We start from the raw sequence: 25,434 nt of genomic DNA, 5'->3' as shown, positions 1-25,434 counted from the left end.
GTTGTTTTTGTGAATTCCGTGATGAAAACTCGCAACTGCAATCAGTCAAGAAAATACGAGCAAAACATTGATCGAAATATGAAAGTTAAAAATTATTAGAACGTTTTTCTGAGAAAGTTTTTAAAAAAAATATTTTACGTGCTGCTTAATTTTAATATGTTTATTGTACTTATGGGACAAAATATTTGACTTCATGCATTTTCATTGAAAAATTATGCACTTTTCATTGACTTTTTGTGATCAAAAAACTTAATAAAAATATGCCATTTTTTGACATTCGTGAAATGTCATTATGCTTTATGTTTTGATTTCTATGATTTCTGTTTAGAAATTATTAAATCCGATTTATTTTGAAATCTGAGAAAGCGAAATAAAGATGTGAACGAAGTTGTTTTTCTATGCCCTGTGCAAAAATAGCTTGAAAGTCCGTATTTTCCCCCTTATGTTATGAAACAGATTTATGAGCTTTAATGAAATGAAGATACGGAAGATAATTTTTGGTGCCAATAAAAAAACTGGTGTCAATAAAAATACAAACCTATGTGACAATATTTTTGAATTTATGAAAAATTCAACGAATTGTTCCAAAAATTTTTTCCAACCTTATCATTATAAGTCTTTCGGTAAAAGATAAATCAAGCAACACCTATTAGGATGACACACTTTATATTTATATTATTGTTATTTCTTTTCTTAAACAAGCTCTGAATTGAAGATTTTTTAGTGTTATACGACTAATTGTTTTCGCGTTTTATTTGCATGGGTTAAGAAAAGGTAAAAAAGTTAAGGTTTTCATAGAAAATCCAATTATTTTTGTATTTTAATGATAAGAAAGAAGATGATTTTTATTATTTGTATTGAGTTACTTTTCTAAATAAAATTTGAATACTATAAGTACTTATCATTTAATATGTTGGAAAAATGATTATGTGTGTCAATTTTAGGGTGTCGGTTGAGTCCACTCTTACCAGTCTTTCATTCCCATGTCAAAAAAATACAGAAAAATACTAAAATTGAGAAAAATATTTGTTTGAGTAGAATGGAACAAAATTCATAAAGCAAAATATTTCGTCCCATATTCGGTTATCGAAAATAAAAAATTCAACATTGTTGGTTGTCAAATGAATAATAATAGGAAACATCACAAAACTATAATCTAAAGAAAATACTATTCCATTTGAAAATTAATAAGCATATTCATAGCATACAATCTTTAACTTCAATTACATTTATTTATAAAAAAACATGTAAACAAGTTTGAGAATGTAAGGGATGTACAAAATGAAGAGATTACATTCATAGAGCTGAAACTAAAAATCGAAAGACTAGCATAACATTATGAAGAAGATGATGATTGAGATGTAGCAAATGAAGACAATTTGTCAATTGACTTCTCGTTTGAGGGAAGTGGCAAATTTAAAAAGAATCGCGTAACCAAATCATTAAACTTTTCAGTTTCTTCACTAAATAATGGAAAAGAGTTTTTCGTCAAAAAACATAATGACATAAAAAAAAAAAGAAATCATACATAAAAACGATATGTCCGCAATTATGAAATGGATAAAACTGGGCATCCAAATGCTTGGCAATATATTCTCCATGAGAAAAAGGAACAATTTTGTCATCAGTTCCATGAATCACAAGGATAGGATAATCAATCTTTTTTTTGGCTTCATTCAATCTTTCAAGCGATACATAATGAGTCCAACAAGCCAAACAATGAGCAAATAAAGTATGAATCGGTGGACGATCTTCGGGGAAAGGAAGTTCAGAAAGTGGTCTTTTAATAAATTCCAGTCCTGTTTCTCCTCCAAATTCTGGATGAGGATGCTCAAGATGATAATCAGATATTTTTGTTTTATAAAGAATCTCTCTTGCATCTTCCTCATTTCGACTCAATAGCATCTTTGACACATTCTTGAACATATACGAAGAAGGAAAAAAGCGTCCACTTGAACCGCCTACGATTATTGCAGATTCAAGAAGATCCGGCTTTAAACAAATCAATTCCGTGACAATAAATCCTCCCATCGAAAATCCGCAAATGTTTATTTTTTCCCATCCAAGAAATTTTGCCAATTCCACAACATCGCTCGCCATTTGAGAAGTTCTTTTATTATTGCAAAAATGCGAAATTATTAGTGAAACAAAATTCGGATTATATAAAGATTATTATGATAAAATTTCAAAATATTAATGATTGCAAACGTTAATCGCACATTCCTAAATTTGCTCTCACGAACTCCGCGATTATTAAATAAACAAATTTCGAACTCTTCATGCATTAACAAAGAAAGTACTGTCCTTCTCCAATCATCCATTGGATCACCAAGTCCGCAGACAAATATCACCTTTTTCTTCCCTTCTCCGTACACTTTGCATATTTTTATAAAAGAAATATAAAAAATAGGCAATATTATTTAATTTTTACCACACATTCGTAATAAAGTTCAACCCCTTTCTTTTCCATCGAAAATATTCCATTCCGCCGAATAGCCTGCCTTTGCCTCTGCGAAAAGTGTGCTTCCTTTCCTGTTTTTTTATCCAATCTACTTAATGGAGCTATCAACAAATTAGAAGAACTCTCCATTTCACTTTTCTGTTACGAGCAAAAGCAGTTATCTTTGGATCTCAAATATTTTTTGGCATAATAAATTTTTTAGAATAAATATTGGTTTAACAAACATTCGTCAATATTTCTTTTTCTTTTCAATATATAAACGAATTTTGATGAGAGAGAAGTATCGGTAACTGTTTATCAATGAAAGGAAAACACTTGTTTATTTCAAACTTTCGTTTGATTTTAATAAAGAAAAATAACACAGTAAACGAAAATCTCGAAGCATTTTGATTTTCATCAATTTTGTGAAGAAAATTTTTTTGGATATAATAATGATTAAAACTTATTTTTATTACACAAAATTATTATTTCTCTTTTGAAAAGGATAAATATAATTTTCAAATAGCTTTGGAACTTTTTCATAAATTTACGAATGAACTATAAACAACACACCGTTGGTTAGCTTTGTAAATTTGTTGCAATTGATGATAACAAAAAACTATTATTCTCTAATAACTGTCTTCCAGACAAAGGCCATTCAATGATTTCTTTTGTACAACATCAATATATACAATTTAAGATTGAAACATCATGTTAGAAAGATTTTATTTTTTTAAATACCTTTCTATTCTAATATTTCCATCAAATCTTTTGAAAGGATTTTTATTTCAAACTTAGATCCTCAAAACATAAAACTAATCATAAACATTCGTCAATATATTTTTATAAATTAATGCATGTGATTTTTCTCAAAAAAGTATCAGAACTTCTAATTATTTCCAATGAGATTAAAAACATCATTTTAAAATACGTTATTTTAAAACGAAAAAGGTTATCTTTAACATTTGAAATAATAACTTTCTTTTATAGAAAATAAGCAATGAAGAAATGGAATATTTATATTTTAACTTCGAGCTTGAAAAAAAAAGGATTCATTGTGAAAATCAAAACTTATATTACGACTCTTTTGATCAGTCTCAATAACTCAAAAGAAAATTTGCAATGATTTATATGAATATGTTATCACATTCAAATTTATCCATTTCATAACGATATTTAACGAAAAAATAATCCAAACATTTACAATGGTATTGATCTGTTATTAAAGATGGATGGAGGAGTTTCTCAATTACTTGAATTTGTAAAGCAATGTGAAGGAAAATCTGGAAATGCATTAGAACCTATCATAAAAGGAGCATTGGAGCACCCTGCAATTTACGTTTTTTCTGAACTTACTCATTGCCCTCCTGTTGAAGCATTTATTGAATCCAAAGCAAATGAAAAGTTGATAAACACTTTGGAACTTTTTTCATATGGAGTTTATTTGGAATATAAAAATAATTCTAACAAATACATCCCTTTAAATGATGAAATGACAATTAAATTAAAACATCTTACAATATTAACGCTTTGTCGCGATACAAGAGTATGGTGGCTATTTGCATTCAATCATTCTTATGTTATACTTTAATTTTTACAGTCAATTTCTTATAAAACTATTCAATCTGAAACAGATACACCTGATCTTGGAAAAATGGAGACACTCGTTATTGATTCAATCTATAGAGGTATTGTCAGAGGAAAGCTGGATCACGATAAACAGTGCTTCCACGTTGAAGCAAGTGCGCCACGTGACGTTCCTTCAGAAAGAATTCCAATAATGATTGAAAAACTTGAAGAATGGCTGAAACAATTGGAATCTGCAGATGATACGATAAGACAGCAACTTAATCACCTTAACAGCGAAAAGGATAGCCGACTGTTCCATTCTGAAAAGATGAAAGAACTTTACGCCAGAAAGAAAGAACACATTCAACAATCAATACTTTCAAGTATTGATCAATCCGATGACAGTTTGCCTTTATATTTACAAAATTTTAATGAAATATTTTTTATCTATATAGTGCCAGGAATGATGAGAATGTTTTCTTAAGAATATTTCAATGAATTTATTTGGCTTTCTGTTTCAATTTTTACACACCATTTTCATCAATAAATTTCAATTGATATAACATTATTTCAAAAAAATAAAATTTCTTGGGAAAAAATACTTTTGTGTTGTACTAAATTACATTTTTATTGTTAGATTTGTATTTTGAAAAAGGCTTATCAAAATTGAAAGAATGACAGAAGTTGGAATTAGAAGAAATTTTACAATTGCTGATCAAACAAGAGATTTCTCTCAAAGAGCAGAAGTGAGATTTCATTTTCTCACAAAAAAATTAATTTCTGAAAGACTCAAATAACTATTGAGAAAGATTACAGAATAAAATCGAAACCAAAACCTAATCATAAAGTTAGAACAGATGTGCTCTGCAAAAAAACGAGTGGATGAAATAGTTCTTCTCTTCAAATTAGCATTAAAATTACCAAAGAAATGTGCCTAATCAAATTAAAGATTTCATCTTCAATTCATATCAAGGTCAGCTGAATAAAGATATAGCACATTCATCCACTTTCGCAGCTGTGAAAATGTGGCAACAGTAACATGCGCCAAATGTTTGGGGAAAAAGCTAAAGTTCTGAAGGAAAGCACAAACAAACATCAGGCAAAGCAATGAATTCATATAAATATAGGCAATTCAAAGAAATTTATATTAAGCTTTTGAGAAGAAAGAAAACGAACCTTTTAAAGAAGAGAGAGCATCTCGCAAAGGAGATTGGTTAAATAAATCAAACAAAAGAAATATGATGTAGTAAAAAAGGAGCAGCAGGTCGTTGTTGAAACGAGCTTATAATCTGATATATTTCATCATCTAAATCGTTTGACCTCAACATTGCCTCTGCCATCAGCGCTGCAAACTCGCCACCCTTTACAGCCTCCGTTGCATCATCACGAGTCTCTACATTGATAATGTGACACTGTTTCATTGCAACTGGAGGCTTCGTTTCCAGTTCTATGTTGAAATGACCAAGAATAACGAAAACGATGCTGAAAAAAACTGAAATAAAAAGCAACAAACGTAAGATCACTTGCTCATAAACTCGCTCCTCAAACGTAAAAATCAAATCAAAATCAACGATTTCCAGCTGTTGAAATTGTTCAGGTGCTGTCTTTATTTTTGCGTTACGCCTTACAAGATCCAAAAGTCCAATTTGAGAGTAGCTTTAAATTATGTTAAACAAAATGAAAATTAACAAAAGAAGGAATCAACATAAGTTAAAGCGATAGAAGAAAAAACAAATAAAGACATACAAATCTTTGTTTTTTCGTTCCAAATCAGCAGCAATTGCAGCATATGGAGTTCCAAAAGAATAAACATTTGGCTGATCAATGCTCATTCCAGGAAGTTTTACATGATAGCCCGTCCCATACGACCATACTCGCTTCATTCCCCTTCTTAGCATTTGGGCATGTGCTTCCATAGACCTATGAACAACAAATAATTAAAACTTTCAAAAAACCTTCTCATGAACGTCTAATCTTTTCATACCTGTTTTGATTAGAAAGACAAATACATGCAATTTTAATGTCTTCTCGTTTTATAGCCATTACTCTCTCTTTAGTTACGATAAACGTTAAATAGTGAAAATGCCCCCATTTTTATGTTATTTATCCAATTGTTATGATGGACAGAAAGATCAAATATTTATTTATTTATTTTATTTGTTCTTAAAGAACAGTATAAAAGAAAGGAGTGATTGTATGCCATTTTTAAAGTTCTATATAACAAGAAATTTTAATGAATTGATAAAATTATTGATATTTATAAAGATTATCGTTAAAAAAGGATGTCTCACGTTTCAGAGCTGGATGAATCTGAAACAAAGTCATCACTTTTTCGATATGAAACGGAAATGAAACTTCCGTGCTTTAGTCAAATGGAAAAACGATTTTTGCTTGCTACAATTCTGGATAGAGCATTTAAAAGGGGAGAAGAAACATATTATGTGCACTTTGATGGATGTTTGAAAAAGCATTTTTGATTGCATGTGATGATAAAATGAATTATTTCAAGATAATCGTAGAATGGACGAATGGGTTACCATTGATAAATTTAAACAAGGAGTAACACCAATTTTTGACAGTGCAAGAAAGCGCGAAGCACAGAAAAAGGTTTGAAATATATAGCTAGAAAATTACATTTTTCATTATTTGCCGTTTTATCATCAATTTCGAAAAAACATGTATATTACGGAATGAAAATTGCGAAATTAAGCATCATGAAGAACAACATGCAATAATGCATCAAGGACAGTATCCAGAAGAACAGGAGGGAGGAGGAAAGGGAGGAAGTCGACAAAGTGGAGCGACCCGTGGAGGAGTTGCGTCTGGAGCAACTTATGAGGCTTTACCACGAAATATAGATAGAATTTGGATGGGGAGATATGATGTGGATACGTGGTATTTTTCTCCATATCCATGGGAAGTTCTTGGAGAAGGGAAAAGAAGTGAGATGTTGTTTATATGCGAATTTTGTTTGACCCCATTTAAAACGAAAAGATGCTTGGATAGACATATGGTGTGCAAACAAATGAAATATTAGACATCATAACTTTTTTCTGTAATGATGAATTTATTCTTTTTAAAACGTGAACTTGAAACAAAAAACTTATTGATTTTTATACGAATGATTATTAATTTAATTTATCATTTTCCTTACAAATATTTTAATGCTACAAACAGCTGAAATGCAAGATGCTGTGCCCTCCAGGAGACGAGATCTTTCGACAGGGGGAGCTTAGCATGTTTGAAGTGGACGGATTTAAGCAACGAATTTACTGTCAGAATCTTTCTCTTCTCTCCAAACTTTTTCTGGATCATAAGATTTTGAAATATGATATTGATCCATTTTTGTTTTATGTTTTGACAGAGGTCTGATAGATTTCACAAATAGAAGTTATTTTTCATCATTTTATTCATTTATTTTATTTTATTTTATTTTATTTTATTTTATTTTATTTTATTTTATTTTATTTTATTTTATTTTATTTTATTTTATTTTATTTTATTTTATTTTATTTTATTTTATTTTATTTTATTTTATTTTATTTTATTTTATTTTATTTTATTTTATTTTATTTTATTTTATTTTATTTTATTTTATTTTATTTTATTTTATTTTATTTTATTTTATTTTATTTTATTTTATTTAATTAAAATTAATTTTATGTATGTAAACAGGTTGATGAACGGGGATGCCATCTGGTTGGATATTTCTCAAAAGCAAAGGAATCAGAATATAATTACAATTTGTCTTGCATCATGGTTCTTCCTCCATATCAACAGAAAGGCTATGGACGATTTTTGATATCATTTTGTATGCCTAAAGGAAAATTACAGTTTTTTTGCGACTAAAAAAATATTTATCAAATTATTTTTAGAGATTTTTGTGAAATTTTCATGATTTCTTTACTGCTCGGTCTTTTTTAACCTGATTTTTCATTAATCATTTTGGATTTTTTAAATAATCTATTGATTATTCTTTGTTTCTTATTTGGGATATAATTGAATTTAGCATATGAGCTATCAAAGAAAGAAGGAAAAACAGGTTCTCCTGAAATTCCACTGTCAGATTTGGGTGTACTGTCTTATTTCAAGTTTGAAATTTTCTGTTTTCGATTTGTGCTTCAAATGGTAGTTTTTTTTATAATCCACTAATTTTTCATAATTTAACCAAATATTAATTTGTCTGTACAATTCTGTGTGTTCAGTTACTGGAAGTATACAATAATAGAAGTTTTATCTTCATCAACTGGCCCACTTTCTGTAAAGCAGATTTCAAGCATCACATCAATCACAGTTGATGATATCATACAGACTATAAAGGTGTGCTGTTGAGAACTTCATGAATGTTTTATTTATTTTAATTATTATTTATTTAATGGAATAAATAAGCGTTTTCAACTTTTGAAATATGTGAGAGGTGATTATGTTTTTGATTTGTCGCCAGCAATTCTTGAAGAGCATCACAAAAGAAGGCCAAAGATTATTCTTGATCCAACAAATCTTCACTGGTTTGTACTATTTTGCTTTTTTTACGGGTTTTCTCTTCATTAAATAATCGTTTCAGGACACCTCAATTGCTGAAATTCGTATAAAATTTGAGTTTCAATTGAAGTTATTGTTTTTGGAATTATGAATATTTCTTTCAGTTGGATTATTTACAATCACGAAAGGCACGATGCTTCTGCATGCTCGAAGCAGAGTTCCATTTGTTTACTTCATTTGTCAAAATTTGAAGGCAAAATCTAATGCTATAAAAATTTCAAAGTGTGATACTCTGCCCTAACACTTTGATGCAATTTTGAGTTCCATTTTTCTGATCCAAAAGCCTTATTTACTTAGAAGATTCAAAAATTTTGATTGCATGCGATTACAGATACTTTTTTGTCAAAATATTTTTGAGCATTAAGTTTAATGAAAATTTGGAATTTTCAATACTCATTTGTCTCATAAACTTTTCTCCTCAGGTTGTTGCTTTATGATTTCTAAACACAAAATCAAAAATAAGTTCCACAAAATATTAAAGCGTATTATGCCAAAATGCAGACACATCTTTTTTTGAAATTGAAAAGAGTTTAGGAAATACTTGCTTTTTTTCTGATAAATTTTCAAAAATAAAAAACAAAAAACAATTTAAAGAAACCGTATAACTCCTTGTAAATTTGGATTGAAACAAGGAGTGCAAATTCGAAAAATACAAATATATTTCTTTTTGAGATTGTGTCACGGTTCACGCACTCCTTTCGAAATATTCTCTCTGCTTGGTTTTAAGTGTAGAAAAACTTGTTATTCTTCAACACTCATCTGTGCTTGAAAAATAAATAACTCAGCAAATACAGATTGCACATGCAGTCCAGAACGCGTCATTGTCAGAAACGCCCTTCCCGAGTTTATGTAGCAAGAAGTGAAACTTTTTATGTTCGTAAAAAAAAGGATGAGGATAAGAGATTAAAAAAATATTGTGAGTGACATCGAAAGTTTTGAATTTTCAGAATTTTCTTCTTGCTCAATTCTTACATGCATCCATTAAACGCTCTTTCTTCTCTTTATTTTCTGTCTCTTTATTTTCTTTACCCTTTTCATGGAGGCATGCACATCTTTGAATATTCAACTTCTCTTGCCATTGGATGCGGAGGTAGTTCTGTTGGTGGCTTCATTACTTCCATTTTTCTCTGCCTCTCAAGCTTCATCCTTTCTATCACTTCCTCTTCTGTCACCAAATCTTGCTCTCTTTCAATGCCTTTGCGCAGACTTCCAACCATCTGCTCCTCTTGAAGCGGTTGATTATCAAAAGGAACTTCTTTTCCATAACCGCCTGTTCTCCATTTAGTTTTCATCTTCCATTTTCTTCCTTCGTCTTCATTCTCTTCAACTTCACACGCCTCATTCAACTTTCTCCTTTCAGCGTCTCTTCCTCCTTTCAATACATTTTCTGTTCCTTTCTGCTGAAATCCAATCCCCATCCCTGCCCCACCAAGGTGAAGTTTCAACTCATCTACTGCGACATATTCTTCATTTCCTCCATCTGCTTCTTCTTCCTTTTCCTCTTCTTCCTCCTCCTCTTCTTCTTTTTCTTCCTCTTCTCCTTCTCCTTCTCCTTCTTTTTTTTCTATTCCCTCATTAATTCTCCCTTTCATCCTCATTTCATTTCCCTCCCCTTTCTCCTTTGTTTCCATCCTCTTGCCATCTGCCCTTACCCATGCAAGTCCAAATCTTAACGATTTTCCCAAGCTCCACGATTTTTCTTTTCCAACTTCTTTAAGTTCATTTCCTGGTTCAATCAAATACCTCACTGCGCCTGTCATCCTCGTCAGCAACTTATGATATGTGCACTGTACAGATTCAGCGATTTCTCTTTCAGTTGTTAATTGATCAGCATCATTTTGTTCTGGATCTGAGATCTGCTCTTTTCCACATTCACCAATTATGCTCTTGCATATCTCATTTCCGGCATCTCTTTCACTCTTATCCGAACATACACAGCCCCATTTCATTGTTTTCGCTCCCTTTCCTTCAGTCAGTCTATTGACAGCATTCAAAATATCCTCACAATTCTGCTGTTCTTCGTTTTCATCACCTATGCATGTTGCTGCCTCATTCGTCTCATTTTTATCTCCTTTCTTATCTTCTTGCCAGAACTTCCATTTCCACTCTTCAAACTTTCCCCCTCCACAACCCCACAACACCTTGTCACAATGTGTCCCATCATCAACCATCTCTTCCCATCTTCTATTTCTTTTCCATTGCCTCATTCTCTCTTCTGCTTCTTCCAACTTACGTCTTATTTCCTGTTGTCTCTTTGGAACTTCCAGATGATGAAGCTGCAAAATTTGTGTGCTAACTTTTTGTTCAGTCTCTGGTCTTTGCTGTGTCTGTTCTGTCTCGTGTTTCTCTTCCATCATTCCCTCTCTTTCCCTCTCTAAATCCTCTTCTTCCGCTTCTCCAGGTGATATCACTTTCCATTCGTTCATTCGCTCCACTTCCATTTTGCTTTGAGATCCGACTTCTAAAATCTTTCTCCAGCCATTATTGCTTATAACGCTCCTTTCTTTTGAACCTAATATTTTGCATGGAACTTGCTGAGTCAGTTTTACCTGTTCCACATGCATCCCCTTATTTGCTTCAACACAAACTCCAACAAGATTCATGCAACTTTTCGCTATTTCTACGCACACTCGAAAGTTACCAATTTCTTTCCGTTCATCTTCCAAAACTTGCTGCCCTATCACTCCCATCTCAGCTCGACCAATCTTCTCGAGTGATGGATAAGATGCTAATTGTTCATCAATTTTATTTAAAGAGTTACAATCACTCCCAGACGATACTCGACATGATGCATTTGTTTTTATAACATCTGAATCTGCAGTAGTTGCTTGTTGAGCAAGTATTAACTGTTGCTGCATTATTGTCCTTGGGCTTGTGCAATCATTTAGTGACTTTTCCATCAGATAAGGTGTGCTATTTGTAGATGGTGCCATTGATTCCGGCCATTTTTCTCTTTCGCTTTTACCACTGACCTTTGGATTACTATATTGCAGACTGGAGATATCGCATTCATTAATCTCCATCTCCATTTTCTCTCTCCAATTCGAAATCTGATTTCTGCCAACAAACACAAAAGAGCATGGAAGCGGAGTCAAAATTGGTATTCTCATTTCTTCTTCCTCCTTTCCGGCTTCAACTTCATCCGTCAGCATTCTGTTGCTATAAGTCAATGGTTTTGTTTCATTTTGTAAACTCTTCTCCCTTTCATCTCCATCACTCTTATACCTTCCTTCTTGTAAGGTTTTTCCTCGTTTGTTCATTTTCTCTTCTGTCCACTCGACCAAACGATCAACACCGTATCCAATTTTCCTACCCAGCCATCCCCACACGCTGCTCACTGCCTCTGCTGCCTTTGCAGCAGCTGCACCGGACCACTCTCCTACTTGTCCTGCTACACCTGATCCCTTCCCGCGAATCCGAGCTGCTGCCTTTAATATTGTTGGTTGCGACACATCAATAAAATCTGGCTCTTCTTCTGATTCTGCTTCAAAACAAGTTTTCCCTTCTTGTTGGTCAAATTTGCTCGATTCGAACACCATTTCCGCTGTGTCTCCAGATCCTCTTCCGTTCCATTCATTCATAAATGATCTTCCCATTCCAAATATTTGCGAAAGAGGTTTAGATCCCTCTGCTCCCAACGATTGAACCAAATAAAGATGAGTCGTGCCATGAGACGATGTTACTCCAATGGTGACTGATGGTCGCATTGATGAGCGTTTATCGAGAAATGAAGAAATACTTTCATTTTCACAACATTGCTGTGAAAATGCATTTGAATGTGCTCCTTCAACAATCTCACTGACATCTCCAGGCAACACACTAGAAACAGCAAATGTGATGTTTGTAATCAAAGCCGGTGTGTGCCCTCTGAATAGGCAATGCAACAAAGACAGTGCAACACACGAAGCAGGCGGCTGTGCAAGTCGTGCTTCCACTCCTTCTCTCCAAAATGGAACTTCCTTTGAGTTTTCTCGATAGTCACTCCACTCAACTTTCATAAATCCTTGTTCAGGTTGAATTCCTATTTCTAATTTCCTCTCGTTCCTCAACTCCATCCGCGGGGCATGGCAAAGAAGTGTGCTTCTGCTGTAATTCCATCCACCCAACCGCCCAAACAGCGCTTCAACTCGAAACAGAAGTACACTCCGCCCATCGACAGGTGCAACAGCCACGAGTGGCGGTAGTCCCATCATCGCTTCTGTTGTGTTTCTCATTCGACGCTCTTTCAATGAAGCTGCCGTCGAATTAGTAGAAAAGTTGAAAAGAGAAGAAGTTGGGCACATCAATGAAATACATGCAATTGGTGCTGTGCACACAGACCCGCAGAAGATTACAGAAAGCGAAGAAAGATCCACAATTGCGATTGAGTGCTTCAACTCCGATTTTTCTGAAGATGCTCTCAAAAGCGATGAAACATCTGTATCACATTCAAACACCTCATCTTTGTCCTCTTTCCTCTTTTGGGGAAGACACAAGCTGTGTGAATTCAACTTTGCAGTTTCACCTCCAAACATTAACCCTGGAAGTGCTTTATGACATCCGATGATTGAAGAGCAAAATGGTTGAATAATGTGACGAGGCATAATAAAGGGCGTGGTTATAATTTGCCCAATACCCCTCCTATTGATGCTGTTTCTCGGATCCATATTTGCAGCCAGGCTTCCATTTCCCAACACATTTTGAGGCACAAACAATGGCAACCCGTAAAAAGGGCCGTATCTGCCATTGAATCCTGTTCTTTGTATTCGTCTGTTTGCTATTTGAGCCTTCCGCGCTGGGCTTCCGCCTCCTTCGTTCAATCGGCTGGCTTCAATGTATGGCTTTAGTCCATCAGACCCAACAACGGTCTTTGAAACATTTCCTGTGCAGAAATGAAAAATACAACAAAATTCATATTCAATAGGAAAAAAAAGAGAGAATAATTAAAAGAAACATTTCATCGATCAAACAAATAAACCAATAAAAGACGAACAAAAATTCTATCGACTCCTCATATTGAAATTTAAAATGCTGATAGAATACTTTGCGAATAATAAAAAAGATATTATTTTTTATGTTTCAATTGATTCCTCAAATTAAATTTATAGCTCTTTCAGTTAAAAACATACCTAAGAATTTCACCGTGCTTTTCCAGAACTGCTTCCATCCACCGCTTTCTTCGACATCCAATCCAGCATCATTCATCATCCGTGCGATATATCTTTGTTTTGCTCCAGCACTTCTACTCATTTCGAAACGGCTTATTTCGTCTTCTCTTCTTTCTTCACAGACTTTTCTACTAATTTCTTGATCACTTTCGACCTTCAAAAATCTCTCTTCCCATTCGCCCTGCTGCCAACTCCTTTTCCATGCGCTTTGACTCTTCATCATCTCAACTTCCTTCCATTTTCCAGCTCTCCAACTGCCGTCGTCTGTTCTTTCAGTTTTCCTTTCAATCATCTCATCTGAATGCTTTATATCTCCTTCACCTGAGTCTGTTGCCCAGCAAAGCCAATTACCTTGTAACGACACAGCCGGTAGCGCTGATGGTGCATGTGCCGCAGCTACACAACAGAGGGGCCGTTTAAAGTCTCCATCTCTGCAGAAAATATGATGCTCGTCATAAAGAGACTAAACGAATTCCGTTCCAGAAAAGAGAAAAAAATTTGCCAACCAATGAATACATAAAAAAACAATAATGCACAGTTACAAATGTGCATTTGAAAGATTAGCATACAATGAAAAATTGAAAATTCAGCTAAAAACATTAAAATACAATCTCCAACCTTTGAAAAAGAAAAGAAAAGCATATGTCCCCTTTGACTCTATCTTTCATACCACAACAAAATAACTATCCGAGGCAGTTACTCCAATCACAGGCTTTGAAAATTCCAACCGCAGCACACACTCTTTTGTCTTCATGCTCAAAATACATGCACATGTGCATGGATAATTTCCAATCCGATCAAATGTGCACACAGCTACGCAAGGATAATGCCCCACGAGAACATCTCGCTTTCTTTCTGAAGAATAATTCAGAATCTTTAGGAGAAGCCAATTAACACGATTCAATCAACTTATAAAAATCAACTTTTGAAACACACCTTTGCTCCCCTCACTGACAACCCTTTTTCAAGGTAGACAAGTTCAGCAAAGATCGAGTTTTCGATGCTCCATACTTCCAGTCCATCCACAAACCCGATAATTGTGCAAATCTCTGACCTAACATTAAATTATTTCAATTCTTATCGATAAATAAAGCGTGAAGTTACCTTTCCCTTGAAAATAAAACTCGTTCACATGCTGTCCAAGTTGCGTCTCGACGCATTTCGATTCGTTCTTTTGTTTTTATCTGAATATTATCTTCTTTCATTTCTCCTTTTTGCAACAAACAAAAATTGTAGTCAATAACCAAAAACACAAAAATAATTAACAAAATCCTCACCCTTTCAACGAATATAAAATATGCCAAACCTGAAAGGACAAAGGGAATTCAAAATCCTTCTGACAGGAAAAGATGTGACAAAATAAAAAATAATGCACACCCATTTTTATTTTTTGACATTTCTTTTAAAAGAAAATCAGAAAATTTTTGCATACATATTTTTTAAGTTTTTTTCTTAATAAATAAAATAATCCCGAACATTCCGTAAAACAGGATTTTGTCTGAAAAAACTCGTTATTATTAATAAATTAAATACTTCAATAAAAACTTTGACATAACAACATCGTAAAAAAATAAATTACAAAACGCTAGTGACTTTCAATTAATTTTCTGCACATTTAATGAGCAGCATTTTGCTCTGCCTTTGCAGGAGAGTTTTTAGTCTGGGCGGACGGTTTCCGCAGCAGGAGCGATGCGGCAAAAGGGTCAGGGTACTCACGCATTGAGGCAGAGTTGAGAGGGGGCTGCTGGGAATTGGGGAGGAGCTGAGAGATTTGAGGGGCATAAGAAGCAGAGGAGAAGGCAGGGGGAGGCAGAGAGGAAGGGGCAGACGAGGCAGACGAGGCAGGCAGAGTGGTCGAAGGCGTTCCGAGGGAAAACTGGGCAGAGTGTGTGGCTGGGCTGGGGGAGAAGGAGATTTCGCTTTTTGGGGGAGGAAGAGAAAGAGAAGGAGGCGCGAAAGAAGAGGAAGAGGAAGAAGAAGGAGAGGAGGAGGAAGAAGAAGATAAGGACAGAAGCAGACGAGGTGGAGAAAAAACACTTATTGGCTGAGATTCCGATGGTTTTGGAGTGAGTGTGCTAATATTACTAGAAGAAGAGGAAGAAGAAGAAGATGAGGAGGAGGAGGAGGAAGATAAAGAGGAAGGAGAAGAGGAAGATGATGAAGAAGACGAAGGTGATGAAGGAGAGGAAGAAGAAGAGGAAGAGGAAGAAGAAGAAGAAGAAGAAGAAGAAGAAGAAGAAGATGATGATGATGATTGAGCAGTGGATATGATAGTGGTGGGGGCGTAGAACTTGGCGACAGACGGGGTGGAGAAGTTGATCAAAGAAGAAGGCTCAAACTGGGCAGAAAACTGGGCAGCTTTTGGGAATGGGCCATTTGGCAGAGAAAGAGGAAGGAGAGGGGCACGAGGGGGAGAAGGAGGGAGAAGAGAAGAAGAGGAGGAAGAGGGAGAAAGAGAAGAAGGGAAAGAAGAAGAAGAAGAAGAGGGAGAAAGAGAGGAGGAAGAAGAGGAGGAGGAGGTAGAATAAGAGGAGGAAGAGAAAGCGAGAGAAGGAGAAGGGACAGAAGATGAGCACATTGACATGACAGACGAAGGAGTCATTTGACTCGAAATGATTGGAGTGAAAAAGGCAAATGGCAGAGTGGCATTTCCTAAAAATGCAGTTTTAGGCAGCTGAGAGGAGAAGGAAGAGAACTGAGAAGAAGAAGAAGAAGAAGAAATGCTTGTTGAGGAAGAGGAGGAGGAAGAAGAAGAAGATGGAAGAGGAGAGAAAGTTGAACTGTTTTGTTTGAAAGGACGAAATTGGGAAGAATAAGAGGAGGAAGAAGAGGAAGAATAAAAAGGACCAGAAGTTGACGTAGAAGAGGAAGAGGAAGAGGAAGAGGAAGAGGAAGAGGAAGAGGAAGAAGAAGAAGAAAGAGAAGAAGATGAAGGTGATGAAAAAGAAAGAGAAGGAGACAAAGCAGATGGGGGAGTGGCAGAAGAGGCAGAAGATGAAGCATTTGTTGAATGATGAGATTCAAGTTGTGGCAGAGGTTGTTTTGCATTCTGGTTTGAATAAGCAGCAGCTGTTGAAGATGATAATGAAGGAGTGGACGAAGATGAGGATGGAGAGAAGGAAGAAGAAGAAGAGGAGGAGGAAGAGGAAGATAAAAAAGTAGATGATGGAGAAGAGGTAGTAGAAGAAGAAGGTGATGATGATCCAAACTGAGAAGGGAACTGTGAACTTTTGACTGTCATCTGTGGCAGATTTCCAGTCAGTGAAGAAGGCGTCTGGAACTGAAACTGCTTCAAAGAGGCTGTTTTCTGCAGCTGCTGCTGAGCCTGATGAGCTTGTTGAGAGAGCATTGCTGACTGAAACTGTGATGATTGATGCGAAAAGGGTATGTGGAAGTGAGAAGAAGAAGAAGAAGGAGAAGAAGAAGAAGAAGATGATGATGATGATGAAGAGGAAGGCTTCTGAACAATTTGTGGCTGGACAGAGTTTATTCTGGCGAGTGTCTGTGTCAGAGGAGAAGGGTGTGTGACTGCGCCTTGTGGAGAAAGGATGTTGTGGAGGATGAAGCTGCTTGGGCTGAAAGGAGAAGGAGGAGAAGAAGAAGAAGAGGAAGAGGAAGACACATTCGGAGATGAGTGCGACGACCGGGAAGATTGCTGGTTGGACTGCTGGCTGGCTTGTTGATTGACTTGTTGGCTATTCTGTTGCTGCTGCTGTTGCTGTTGTTGTTGAATGGGCATCCGCTGTTGCATTCCATGCATTGTACTCTGTGTGAATGATGTCAGGATGTCCTGAAGAGGCTGATTCGACGCATAGCTCTCAGAGCGGCTGTGGTGATTGCCTGAAGAAGAAGAAGATGATGATGACGATGCTGTTGCATTTGTGGGAGTTGAAGAGGAACTTGGAGAAAGAGAATTGCTTTTCCGTGTTGCATTCTTAGAGGTAGAAGAGACGTCTGAGCTTGTTGAGTTGCCTGTATTCTGCATTGAGTTCTGCTTCATTGAGTTAGACTGAGCACCTTGTTGCGATTGAGAAGGAGGAGGAGAAGAAGAAGGCGCTTTTGAGCTGTCAATACCATTCTGTTCTGATTTCTGCTGCTGCTGTTGTTGATAGTTCATCGTCTGCTGCACAACCATCCTCCCGTGCTGCCCAGCCCCTCCGCCGTGTGAATACCCTCCTCCACTGCGGCTGAACAGGGCAGACAGGCCTTGTGCAGTCAACGTGCCCAGCGGCGTCAGCTGAGTGCTGCGGTGGTCGTACTTCGGCCCAACTGCCTGCATTCCACTGGCTGTGTGATAGCAATGCGTGTTCTGGCTGCTCAGGGGAAGCTGGAGAGAATATTGTGCCTGCTGTGCAGAAAGCGCTGGGTTCATATTGGAAGCACCAGACATCATCTGCATGTTCTGAATACCTTGCATGCTTTGCATATTCTGAATGTTCTGTATGTTCTGTATTCCGTTGAGTGCGCCAAAGTGGAGGCTGTTCAGTGCTGAAGAGCTGGCAGTGAGTGGCGTTGGGTTCTGTTGGAAGGAAAGGAGCTGCTTTTGCAGCAGAGGCGTGCTGAGATAGGCAGACGAGGCAGCACCTGCAGAGGAGATGGCTGTGGAAAGCGGGTGGTGTGTGCCGAATGAGCTGTTTGCATTGAATTGCTGGCTGTTTCCTGAGACAATCTTCGAAAGTGCTGAGCGGCTGATGCCGTGGAAGCTGAGCCCTCCTGCAGAGAGATACGAATGCGCTGGAAACATCGTCTGGTGGCTGGCTCTGTTGGCGTTTTCTTTCTCGTCTTTTGTCTTCCACTCCTCTTCTGCTGAGGCACATGCTGCTCCTTCTCTCTCTTTCATGTCTGAATAGCTCATTCCATACTCAGATAAAGACATCTGATTAGCGCCATTGTACGTGCCATTCTCGTTCAGCGCCTTTTTGTCTCCGCTTTCGCCTTTCTTCGTGTTTTCCTTCTTTCCATGGCCAAACGTCGGCACGGTGAAGAACGCCCGCACTTTCGGCTTCAGCGTCGCCCAGTCGTTCTTCTTCCTCTTTCCATACTGCCTTCGATTGCTCCCTTCGCCTCTTTTGTTGTCTTTCTTGTTGCTTCCTCCGCTTCCACCTCGCTTCGATAGCCCATTCGCCTTGACAGTGTTGCTTGTGTAGCTTTTGTCTCCCTTTGTATCACCAGCACTTTCTTCGCTTTCCTCTTTCTCTTTGTCAATTTCTGTCTCGTCGTCTTCTCCTTTCTCGTTCAATGCATCCTCCATATTATTCTTGTTGTCTTTCTCATGTGCTTCATTTTCGTTATCGTTCTCTTTCTCTTTCTCTTTCTCATTTTCATTTTGGTTTTCTTTTTCATTTCCATTGTCATTTGCACCTTTCCCTTGTTCTGCCTCCTTCGCCGCTAGCTTCGCCTCCTCCACCAGCTGCTCTGAGGTCAGAATCTCCTTCCCCTTCGCCACCTCCACTTTTCTGAGCATCGCGTGCATCAGCCCCACCACCCGCTCATCAGCCAGGATGCGGTGGATGTGCAGCATGTGCCTGGGAGATGGATTTTTGATGCGATGGAACATGAGCGGCGTTTGGAATGAGAGTGGAACATTTGATGGAAGCATCACACATGACTGCTCAGATGACTTGTTGCTGTCAGATGAGGAAGAGGAGGCGGAGGGGGGGTCAGACAGCTTTGGTGTTGATGCTGTGCTTGAATTGGATGAGGAAGAGGAGGAAGAGGAGGATGTTAGAGAGAAAGGAGATGGAGAAGAAGTAGTTGATTCAGGGCTCTTTGATTTGACCCGAGCAGAGCTCATTTGAGAAGAAGGGAACAATCCTTGCTGCTTGCTGTCCAGCGGTTCATTCAACAAGTCCCTTTCAGCCAGATCTCTGTTGAAGCTGCTAATTCTGCTCATCTTTTGCTTCTTCAGCTGCTCAGCATACGGCGACTCCGTCTCCAGCCACGTCATGAACTCGCCCAGGAGCATCGACGTGAAATGCTCAATCGCCCCGATTGTGATCTTGAACAGCGTCACCCGCCCTGTCGAGCCCTGCCCCGCTGGATCTTCGCTGTCGCCGTCTCCTTCTTCGCCTTCCAACTCCATTTCGCCTTCTTCCCCAAACGCCACCTCGCGCTGGGTGTTTGTGTCGTCGCTGTCTTTCTCTCTGCTGTCGGTGCCGAGCAAAAACCTGCCCCGTTTTGACGCAGCCAGAAGAGGATTGGTGAAAGGAAGGTGAGGCTGAGGCTGGAGGGCAGAGGGAGATAAGGAGGAGGAAGGAGAGGAGGAAGAGGATGGAGAAGAAGCAGAAGAAGAAGCAGAGGCAGAGGCAGAGGCAGCAGCAGCAGCAGCAGAAGCGGAGGAAGATGCAATGACAGACAATAAGTGTGATGACTGTTGAGAGGTGCTGACGACCAGACGGTGAGTCTGATGTGCCAAAGATGCGTTTGCCAGCAGGGGCATTAGAAGATTGCCTGTCTGCACAATTCCTCCGATCATCTGGGCAGCTGGACCACGCGGCAGGACAGAAGGGCGGGAAAGAGAAGGAGAAAGATGAGAGAGTTTGGTGGAAGAGGAAGAGGAAGAAGAGGAAGAAGAGGAAGAGGAAGAGGAGGAAGAGCTGATGAGAGAGGAAAGGGGATTTTGATCAGAATTGGAAGAGACGGTGTCTGGAGATGTGGATGTGTCAGCATTGTTGTCAGAAATACCAGAGGAAGAAGAAGATGATGATGATGACGAAGAAGAAGGGATAGAAGCTTCAGGAGCAGAAGAGGAAGGAAGAGGAGAAAGAGAAGCAGATGCTGGAGATGTTGATGCTGGTGTCAGCTCGTCTGGTGAAGATGCATTTGGCGATGGACTGTTTGATTGTTCTGACTGTTCTTTTTGCAAGTCAGCAAATGCCGAAGAAGATGAAAGTGATGACAATTTATCAGAAGCATCTGAAGAAGAAGAAGAAGAAGAAGAAGAAGAAGAAGAAGAAGAAAGAGAGAAAGAAGAAGATGATGATGAAAGAGAAGAAGAACTAGCAGCAGGTTGAATAGGCGAGTGGAGATTCAAAGAAAACACAGAGCCGACGCTTCCAGGTGACAGAGCAGCGACAGACTGAAGATGAGGCAAGTTCGGATAAAGCGAAGCGATGGCAGTCTGTTTGCCCTTCTTCTCCTTCTCCTTCTTCTTCTTCGTCTTCACCGCTGTTGATATCATCACCAGATACGTCCGCTCCACCAGGATGGCAAACGATCCATCTTCTTCCACATCCACCGGCTCATCCAGCGAAAGCTGCCACAGCTGCTTCAGCTGCGCCTCTGTCAGCAGAGACGAATACGGCCGGATGATCCGCCCTCTCCCAAATGCACCAGGCAACGCTGACTTCGATGCAGACGGAGGAGTTTCAGTCAGCGATGGTGTCACTGGGGCTGTCGATGTGACAAGATCTTTCTCTTCTTCTTCTGCTTCTTCTGCTTCTGCTTCTTTTTGCTTTAAAAATATGCTGTTTTCTTCTGATTTCATTTCTGGGGTGATGCTTTTCTCCTGCTCAGAGCCAGCAAATGCAGCATTGCCTTCCTCTTTGATCATTCCATTGCTATCATCCATCACAACTTCTGCACCATTTGCCATCGATGTCTGCTCTCCAATACATCCCATTCCGAGTGGAGATATCGCATTCTGTTGTTGTTGTTGTTGCTGCTGCTGTTGTTGTTCTCCAACACCCAGCTGCTGCTCCAAGTTCTGCACAACTGCCTCTACTTCTTCCTCACAGTCGTCTCTTTCAACTCCCAAACAATCCAACATGCTCAGCTCCTCTTCCCGATACACCACACCTTTCTTCCACCTCCTCTGAATGATGCTCTTCATCTGCATCAGCCTCGCCTGGTTCTCATCTGCTTCGCCATTCCCTTTTCTGCCTCCTTCTTCTGCTGCCCCCTTCTCCTTTGCAAGCAGCGCTTCCTCTTTCTCCTCTTTCTCCTCCTTCACTCCTGTCCTTCCCACCCTCTGTGGTGCTTTACACTCGAGAAACTGCTTCTTCACACGCACTCTGCATCTTTCGACGTCTGTGAAGAAGCAGCGCCAGCCGCGTGTGATGGGCGTCTCTGGCCCGATCTCTCTGCATGTCACAGGCGCTGCATCTGAGCGGGGCGAGACGGCGGTGATGACAAAAGGCGAAGGGTGCGCAAACAGCAGCGCCGACCGGAACTGCCGCAGCTTCTCCTCCATCACCCACCGCTCCAGCACTTCCTCTGCCTCGCTATTCATCACAAGCTCGCCGTTCGCCTGCGTTGCTGATACAGAAGCAGATGAAAAGGCAGAGGAAGAGGAAGAAGAAGAAGAGGAAGCAACTCCTGTAGCTGTGGCTGTAGTTGTAGTTGTGTTATTATTATTGTTATTGACAGTGGCAGTAGCAGTAGCATTGGCAGCATCGTCGTTCTCATTCGTTCCATCAGGGCTGGTTGATCTGTCGTGTGCTGTGTGTCTTCTGCCTCCGCTTCGTGTGCCTCTCTCTCGAAATGCGCCGTTGCCATTGGCCGTAACCCCTCTCCTTCTCCTCTGCCCTCTTTTCTTGAAGTCGCTTCTGGGTGCTTTGCTGTGCTCCTTCCGGCTGAGCAAGGCGAAAGGAAAGTGCTGAATGAAGTAGGAAAGCGGGATGGAAGAGAAGATGACTGGAGACGAGGCCGAGAAGCCGCTGAGGAAGGAGGTCGGGAGGAGGTCGATGAATGCTGCCATGATGGGGCGCGGGACGGCGAGCGTGCGGACAGAAGGGAAGTGGGCAGAAGCAAGCACAGAGAGAGAGAACGGCATGGCCACTTGAATTCCCTTGAGCACTTCGAAGGTGTCCCCGAAGCAGCTGATGTGGCGGGACATGATCCCTGACGCAGCCAGCTTGACAGGCGTGATGTGGCCGTTCGTTCCGAGCTGCTTCAGAAACGCGATGAATTCTGGTGTGAAGTGCATTCCTTGTTGGTTCTGGTTCTGGATCTGGTTCTGATGCTGATTCTGATGCTGTTGATGCTGTTGATGTTGTGTGTGACTGCCAGCTGTAGCAGGTGTGTTGTGTGTGTAAGACTGTGTGTTGGCAGCTGTCTCGTCGGCAGGCTGTGCAGAGTGGCGCTTGCTCTTCTGCCTCATGTGGACACTCCCTCTGAATGAACGGTCGTTCTTCTGAGCACATTCGTCGTCTTCATCTTCGTCCTCTTCTTCCTCTTCTTCCTCTTCGGATGTGTTGGGCGGTGTGGTTGAGGCATCCATATCGCTCCACCGCGAATCGTGTTTGTAGCGCGAGCGGTTGCGGGGTCTGTTTCGTGTGCGCAGACCAGCCGAAGAAGAAGAAGAAGAAGAAGAAGAAGAAGAAGGAAAAGGCTGATTTTCTGTTAAAGAATCATCGAGGGCTCTTTTGGGGGAGGAAGGAGAGAAACCGAAGGGTGATGGTGAAGATCGGTCGAATGAAGGAGAAGTGGCAGATGAAGTGAAAGATGATGAAGAAGAAGAAGAAGAAGAAGAATATGATGATGATGATGAAGATGATGATGTTTTTCGAGAGGGTGTAGTGAAAGGTGAATTGCTGGTGAATACTGACGTGGATGAGGTGGGCACAGTCTTCCCATTCGTTCTGTGTCTGTCTGAGTGTGGAGATGACACAGCCTGCTCGTTTTGGTCTGAAAGCGAGTCAGAAAAGAGGGGAGAGTCTCTTGCTGCCAGCCATTTTTCGTCTCTCTCGTTGTCGCTGGCGTGGATGCTCCGCCGGTCGTTTTTGGTTCGTTTGAACGGCCCGCCCGCTCTGAGAGGAGGAGGAAGAGGAGGAGGAGAAAGAGAAGGAAGAGGAGGAGAGGAGGAGGGAGAGACTAAACAGGGGCTATGGCTATGATGATGATGATTATGAAGATGATTATTATTATGAAGATGATGAATGTGTTTGTGTCTGTGTGAATGAAGACGGCTGCGACGCTTTCTTTGGCGAGAGGGGGACTTTGACAGGGAATTCAGGTGGTGCATGACAGAGGACACAGTGTTGGACAAAGGAGAAGGAGAAGGAGAAGGAAGAGAAGAGGAAGATAATGAAGAGGAAAAGGAGGATAATGATGATAATGACGATGAATAAGAAGAAGAAGAAGAGGAGGAGGAGGAGGAGGATGATGATGATGAAAGGTCGCACCGATCTGAAGAAGGAGAATGTGAATGTGAAGAAGGAGAATAAGACGAAGAGGAGGAATATGAATGCGAACGAGATGAATAAGATGAGCGGCTGAAGTGTGAATTGGAAGAAGAAGACAAAGAGGAAAAAGAGGAAGAGTAGGAGGAAGAAGAGGAAGAAGATGTGCAAGTTGAACAAGACGAGCTGTCTGAAGAGATAGAAGAGCGAGATGCCGAACGGGAAATGTTTGACGGGCGACTCGCTGACGAGTGAAATGAAGAAGGCGAAAGAGAAAGTGAAGGTGTCGGGGAAGGAGAAGGCGTCTGAGAGGCAGAAGGAGAAAGAGACGGGGTTTGAGTGACTGAAGTGAAGGAAGATGAGGCAGAGGGCGGGCGAGGCAGCACTTGGCTCATTGCTCCATCGAGCAGAGGAGCCAGCGAAGATGCAAGAGGCGAATGAGGCGGTGTGATTGTCAGAGACGATGAGAGCGAAACAGACGGCGATAGCAATTCGTTGTATGAATGCTGAAATGATGAATAGCGATATGATGGTGTGAGGTGAGATGGAGAATTCTGCGAAAGGATTGGGATCCCAGACGGGCTGTATGCAGAAGTGCTCAACGTGCTTGTTTCATCCAATTGATGGAGTGAATCCGAATCAAAAGTCCGATTCATTTCTGGGGTTAGACTATTCGTGCTATATCCAAATGTTTCTTCGTCTCGAAATAAAGATGGAGTAATAGAAGATCCCAACGAAGATAATCCACTGCTATAATGACCTGAATAATCATATGAATGTGGAGTCGTGGATGGAAATAATCCAAGAAGAGGTGGAGAATCGCTTGAATCTTGCAGATACGGATATGCTGAATCTGTAAAAGTTGCAGTTTGAAAATGTGCGTGTTGTTGGTCTTCTTCATTTCTGTTTGCTGCACTAACTAATTTAGGCAAAATGGCTAAAATTTTCATTTAATTTGTAAAAAAAAAATTTTTCCATAAAAAAACTTCTAAAAATTAAAAGAGAAATTTCAAAACTTCGAATTTTTTCCGATAATTGCAGGAGCCCTGAAATTTCATTTGGATTGTTATGGATGTTCTGTTATTTTGACATATGAAAATTTCGCAATGAAAACCAATTTACCGTATTTAAAGAAAATTATTGACAATTTTAAACAAAAATTTATAAAAAATAAAAAGAAAAGAAATTGTAAACCTCGTTCTCTGATGCTGATAATAGTGCATTTTCAAGCTGAAATAACAAAATACAATAAATGAAGCATGTGTAAAAAAGTGTTCATGCATACAGAAGTAAATGAAGTGTAAGCTTCGTTCACTATATCCTGCTGCCTTTCTATTTTTGGCAAAAACGTGTCCACTTCGTTGGGAAATAAAAAATCATCCAGTTCAGTCATTGCCTAACTGTTCAAGGGTCAATAAACAATGAATAAAAAATTCGAGAACATTATAATGGTCCAACATTCTTTTTAACTCAGTTCGTAACAATAAAATCACATTTTATTTACTAGTTTCATTAGAGTTTTAGTAATATTGACGAGGAGAACATTTTTTGGCTTAAAATAGTTGATTTTGCGTTATTTAAAAAAAAAAATACAAATATTTTTATTATTTAAAAC

The 25,434-nt window shown here is 39.1% G+C and overlaps 6 protein-coding genes across 6 annotated transcripts; 2 read left to right on the top strand and 4 right to left on the bottom strand.

The window, feature by feature from the left end:
- Positions 1 to 1,009: 1,009 nt before the first annotated feature.
- Positions 1,010 to 2,590, bottom strand: MONOS_12050 (putative Alpha/Beta hydrolase protein; the record flags this gene model as incomplete). Its single annotated transcript, XM_067864635.1, has 4 exons — positions 1,010 to 1,463; positions 1,529 to 2,110; positions 2,209 to 2,374; positions 2,437 to 2,590. The coding sequence occupies 4 exons, from the start codon at positions 2,588 to 2,590 to the stop codon at positions 1,337 to 1,339; spliced, it is 1,029 nt and encodes a 342-aa protein (XP_067731068.1). The 3' UTR covers positions 1,010 to 1,336.
- A 1,052-nt stretch (positions 2,591 to 3,642) lies between these two features.
- Positions 3,643 to 4,620, top strand: MONOS_12051 (putative COP9 signalosome complex subunit 7). Its single transcript, XM_067864636.1, has 3 exons — positions 3,643 to 3,986; positions 4,041 to 4,413; positions 4,465 to 4,620. Exons 1-3 carry the CDS (start codon positions 3,669 to 3,671, stop codon positions 4,491 to 4,493), a joined length of 720 nt encoding a protein of 239 aa, XP_067731067.1. The 5' UTR covers positions 3,643 to 3,668; the 3' UTR covers positions 4,494 to 4,620.
- Positions 4,619 to 6,052, bottom strand: MONOS_12052 (putative RNA polymerase II subunit A C-terminal domain phosphatase SSU72; the record flags this gene model as incomplete). Its single annotated transcript, XM_067864637.1, has 5 exons — positions 4,619 to 5,081; positions 5,186 to 5,456; positions 5,523 to 5,665; positions 5,756 to 5,929; positions 5,994 to 6,052. The coding sequence occupies 4 exons, from the start codon at positions 6,050 to 6,052 to the stop codon at positions 5,233 to 5,235; spliced, it is 600 nt and encodes a 199-aa protein (XP_067731066.1). The 3' UTR covers positions 4,619 to 5,081; positions 5,186 to 5,232.
- Positions 6,053 to 6,148: 96 nt separating this feature from the next.
- MONOS_12053 (putative histone acetyltransferase) lies at positions 6,149 to 9,036 on the top strand. Its single transcript, XM_067864638.1, has 10 exons — positions 6,149 to 6,203; positions 6,275 to 6,466; positions 6,519 to 6,616; positions 6,720 to 7,022; positions 7,187 to 7,375; positions 7,685 to 7,820; positions 8,019 to 8,100; positions 8,215 to 8,329; positions 8,399 to 8,517; positions 8,574 to 9,036. Exons 2-10 carry the CDS (start codon positions 6,292 to 6,294, stop codon positions 8,599 to 8,601), a joined length of 1,245 nt encoding a protein of 414 aa, XP_067731065.1. The 5' UTR covers positions 6,149 to 6,203; positions 6,275 to 6,291; the 3' UTR covers positions 8,602 to 9,036.
- MONOS_12054 (uncharacterized protein) lies at positions 9,015 to 14,858 on the bottom strand (the record flags this gene model as incomplete). The annotated part of the gene is made up of 5 exons (XM_067864639.1): positions 9,015 to 13,412; positions 13,660 to 14,161; positions 14,369 to 14,572; positions 14,635 to 14,752; positions 14,803 to 14,858. 5 exons carry the CDS (start codon positions 14,856 to 14,858, stop codon positions 9,586 to 9,588), a joined length of 4,707 nt encoding a protein of 1,568 aa, XP_067731064.1. The 3' UTR covers positions 9,015 to 9,585.
- Positions 14,859 to 15,119: 261 nt separating this feature from the next.
- Positions 15,120 to 25,332, bottom strand: MONOS_12055 (uncharacterized protein; the record flags this gene model as incomplete). The annotated part of the gene is made up of 5 exons (XM_067864640.1): positions 15,120 to 24,756; positions 24,836 to 24,896; positions 25,014 to 25,049; positions 25,105 to 25,215; positions 25,324 to 25,332. The coding sequence occupies 5 exons, from the start codon at positions 25,330 to 25,332 to the stop codon at positions 15,314 to 15,316; spliced, it is 9,660 nt and encodes a 3,219-aa protein (XP_067731063.1). The 3' UTR covers positions 15,120 to 15,313.
- Positions 25,333 to 25,434: the final 102 nt, after the last annotated feature.

This window comes from Monocercomonoides exilis (genome assembly GCF_001643675.1).
Source record: "Monocercomonoides exilis strain PA203 chromosome Unknown scaffold12-1864167, whole genome shotgun sequence".
NCBI lineage: Eukaryota > Preaxostyla > Oxymonadida > Polymastigidae > Monocercomonoides > Monocercomonoides exilis.
The sequence above is the reverse complement of the archived record's forward strand: the minus strand, read 5'-3'. Positions and strand labels throughout refer to the sequence as shown.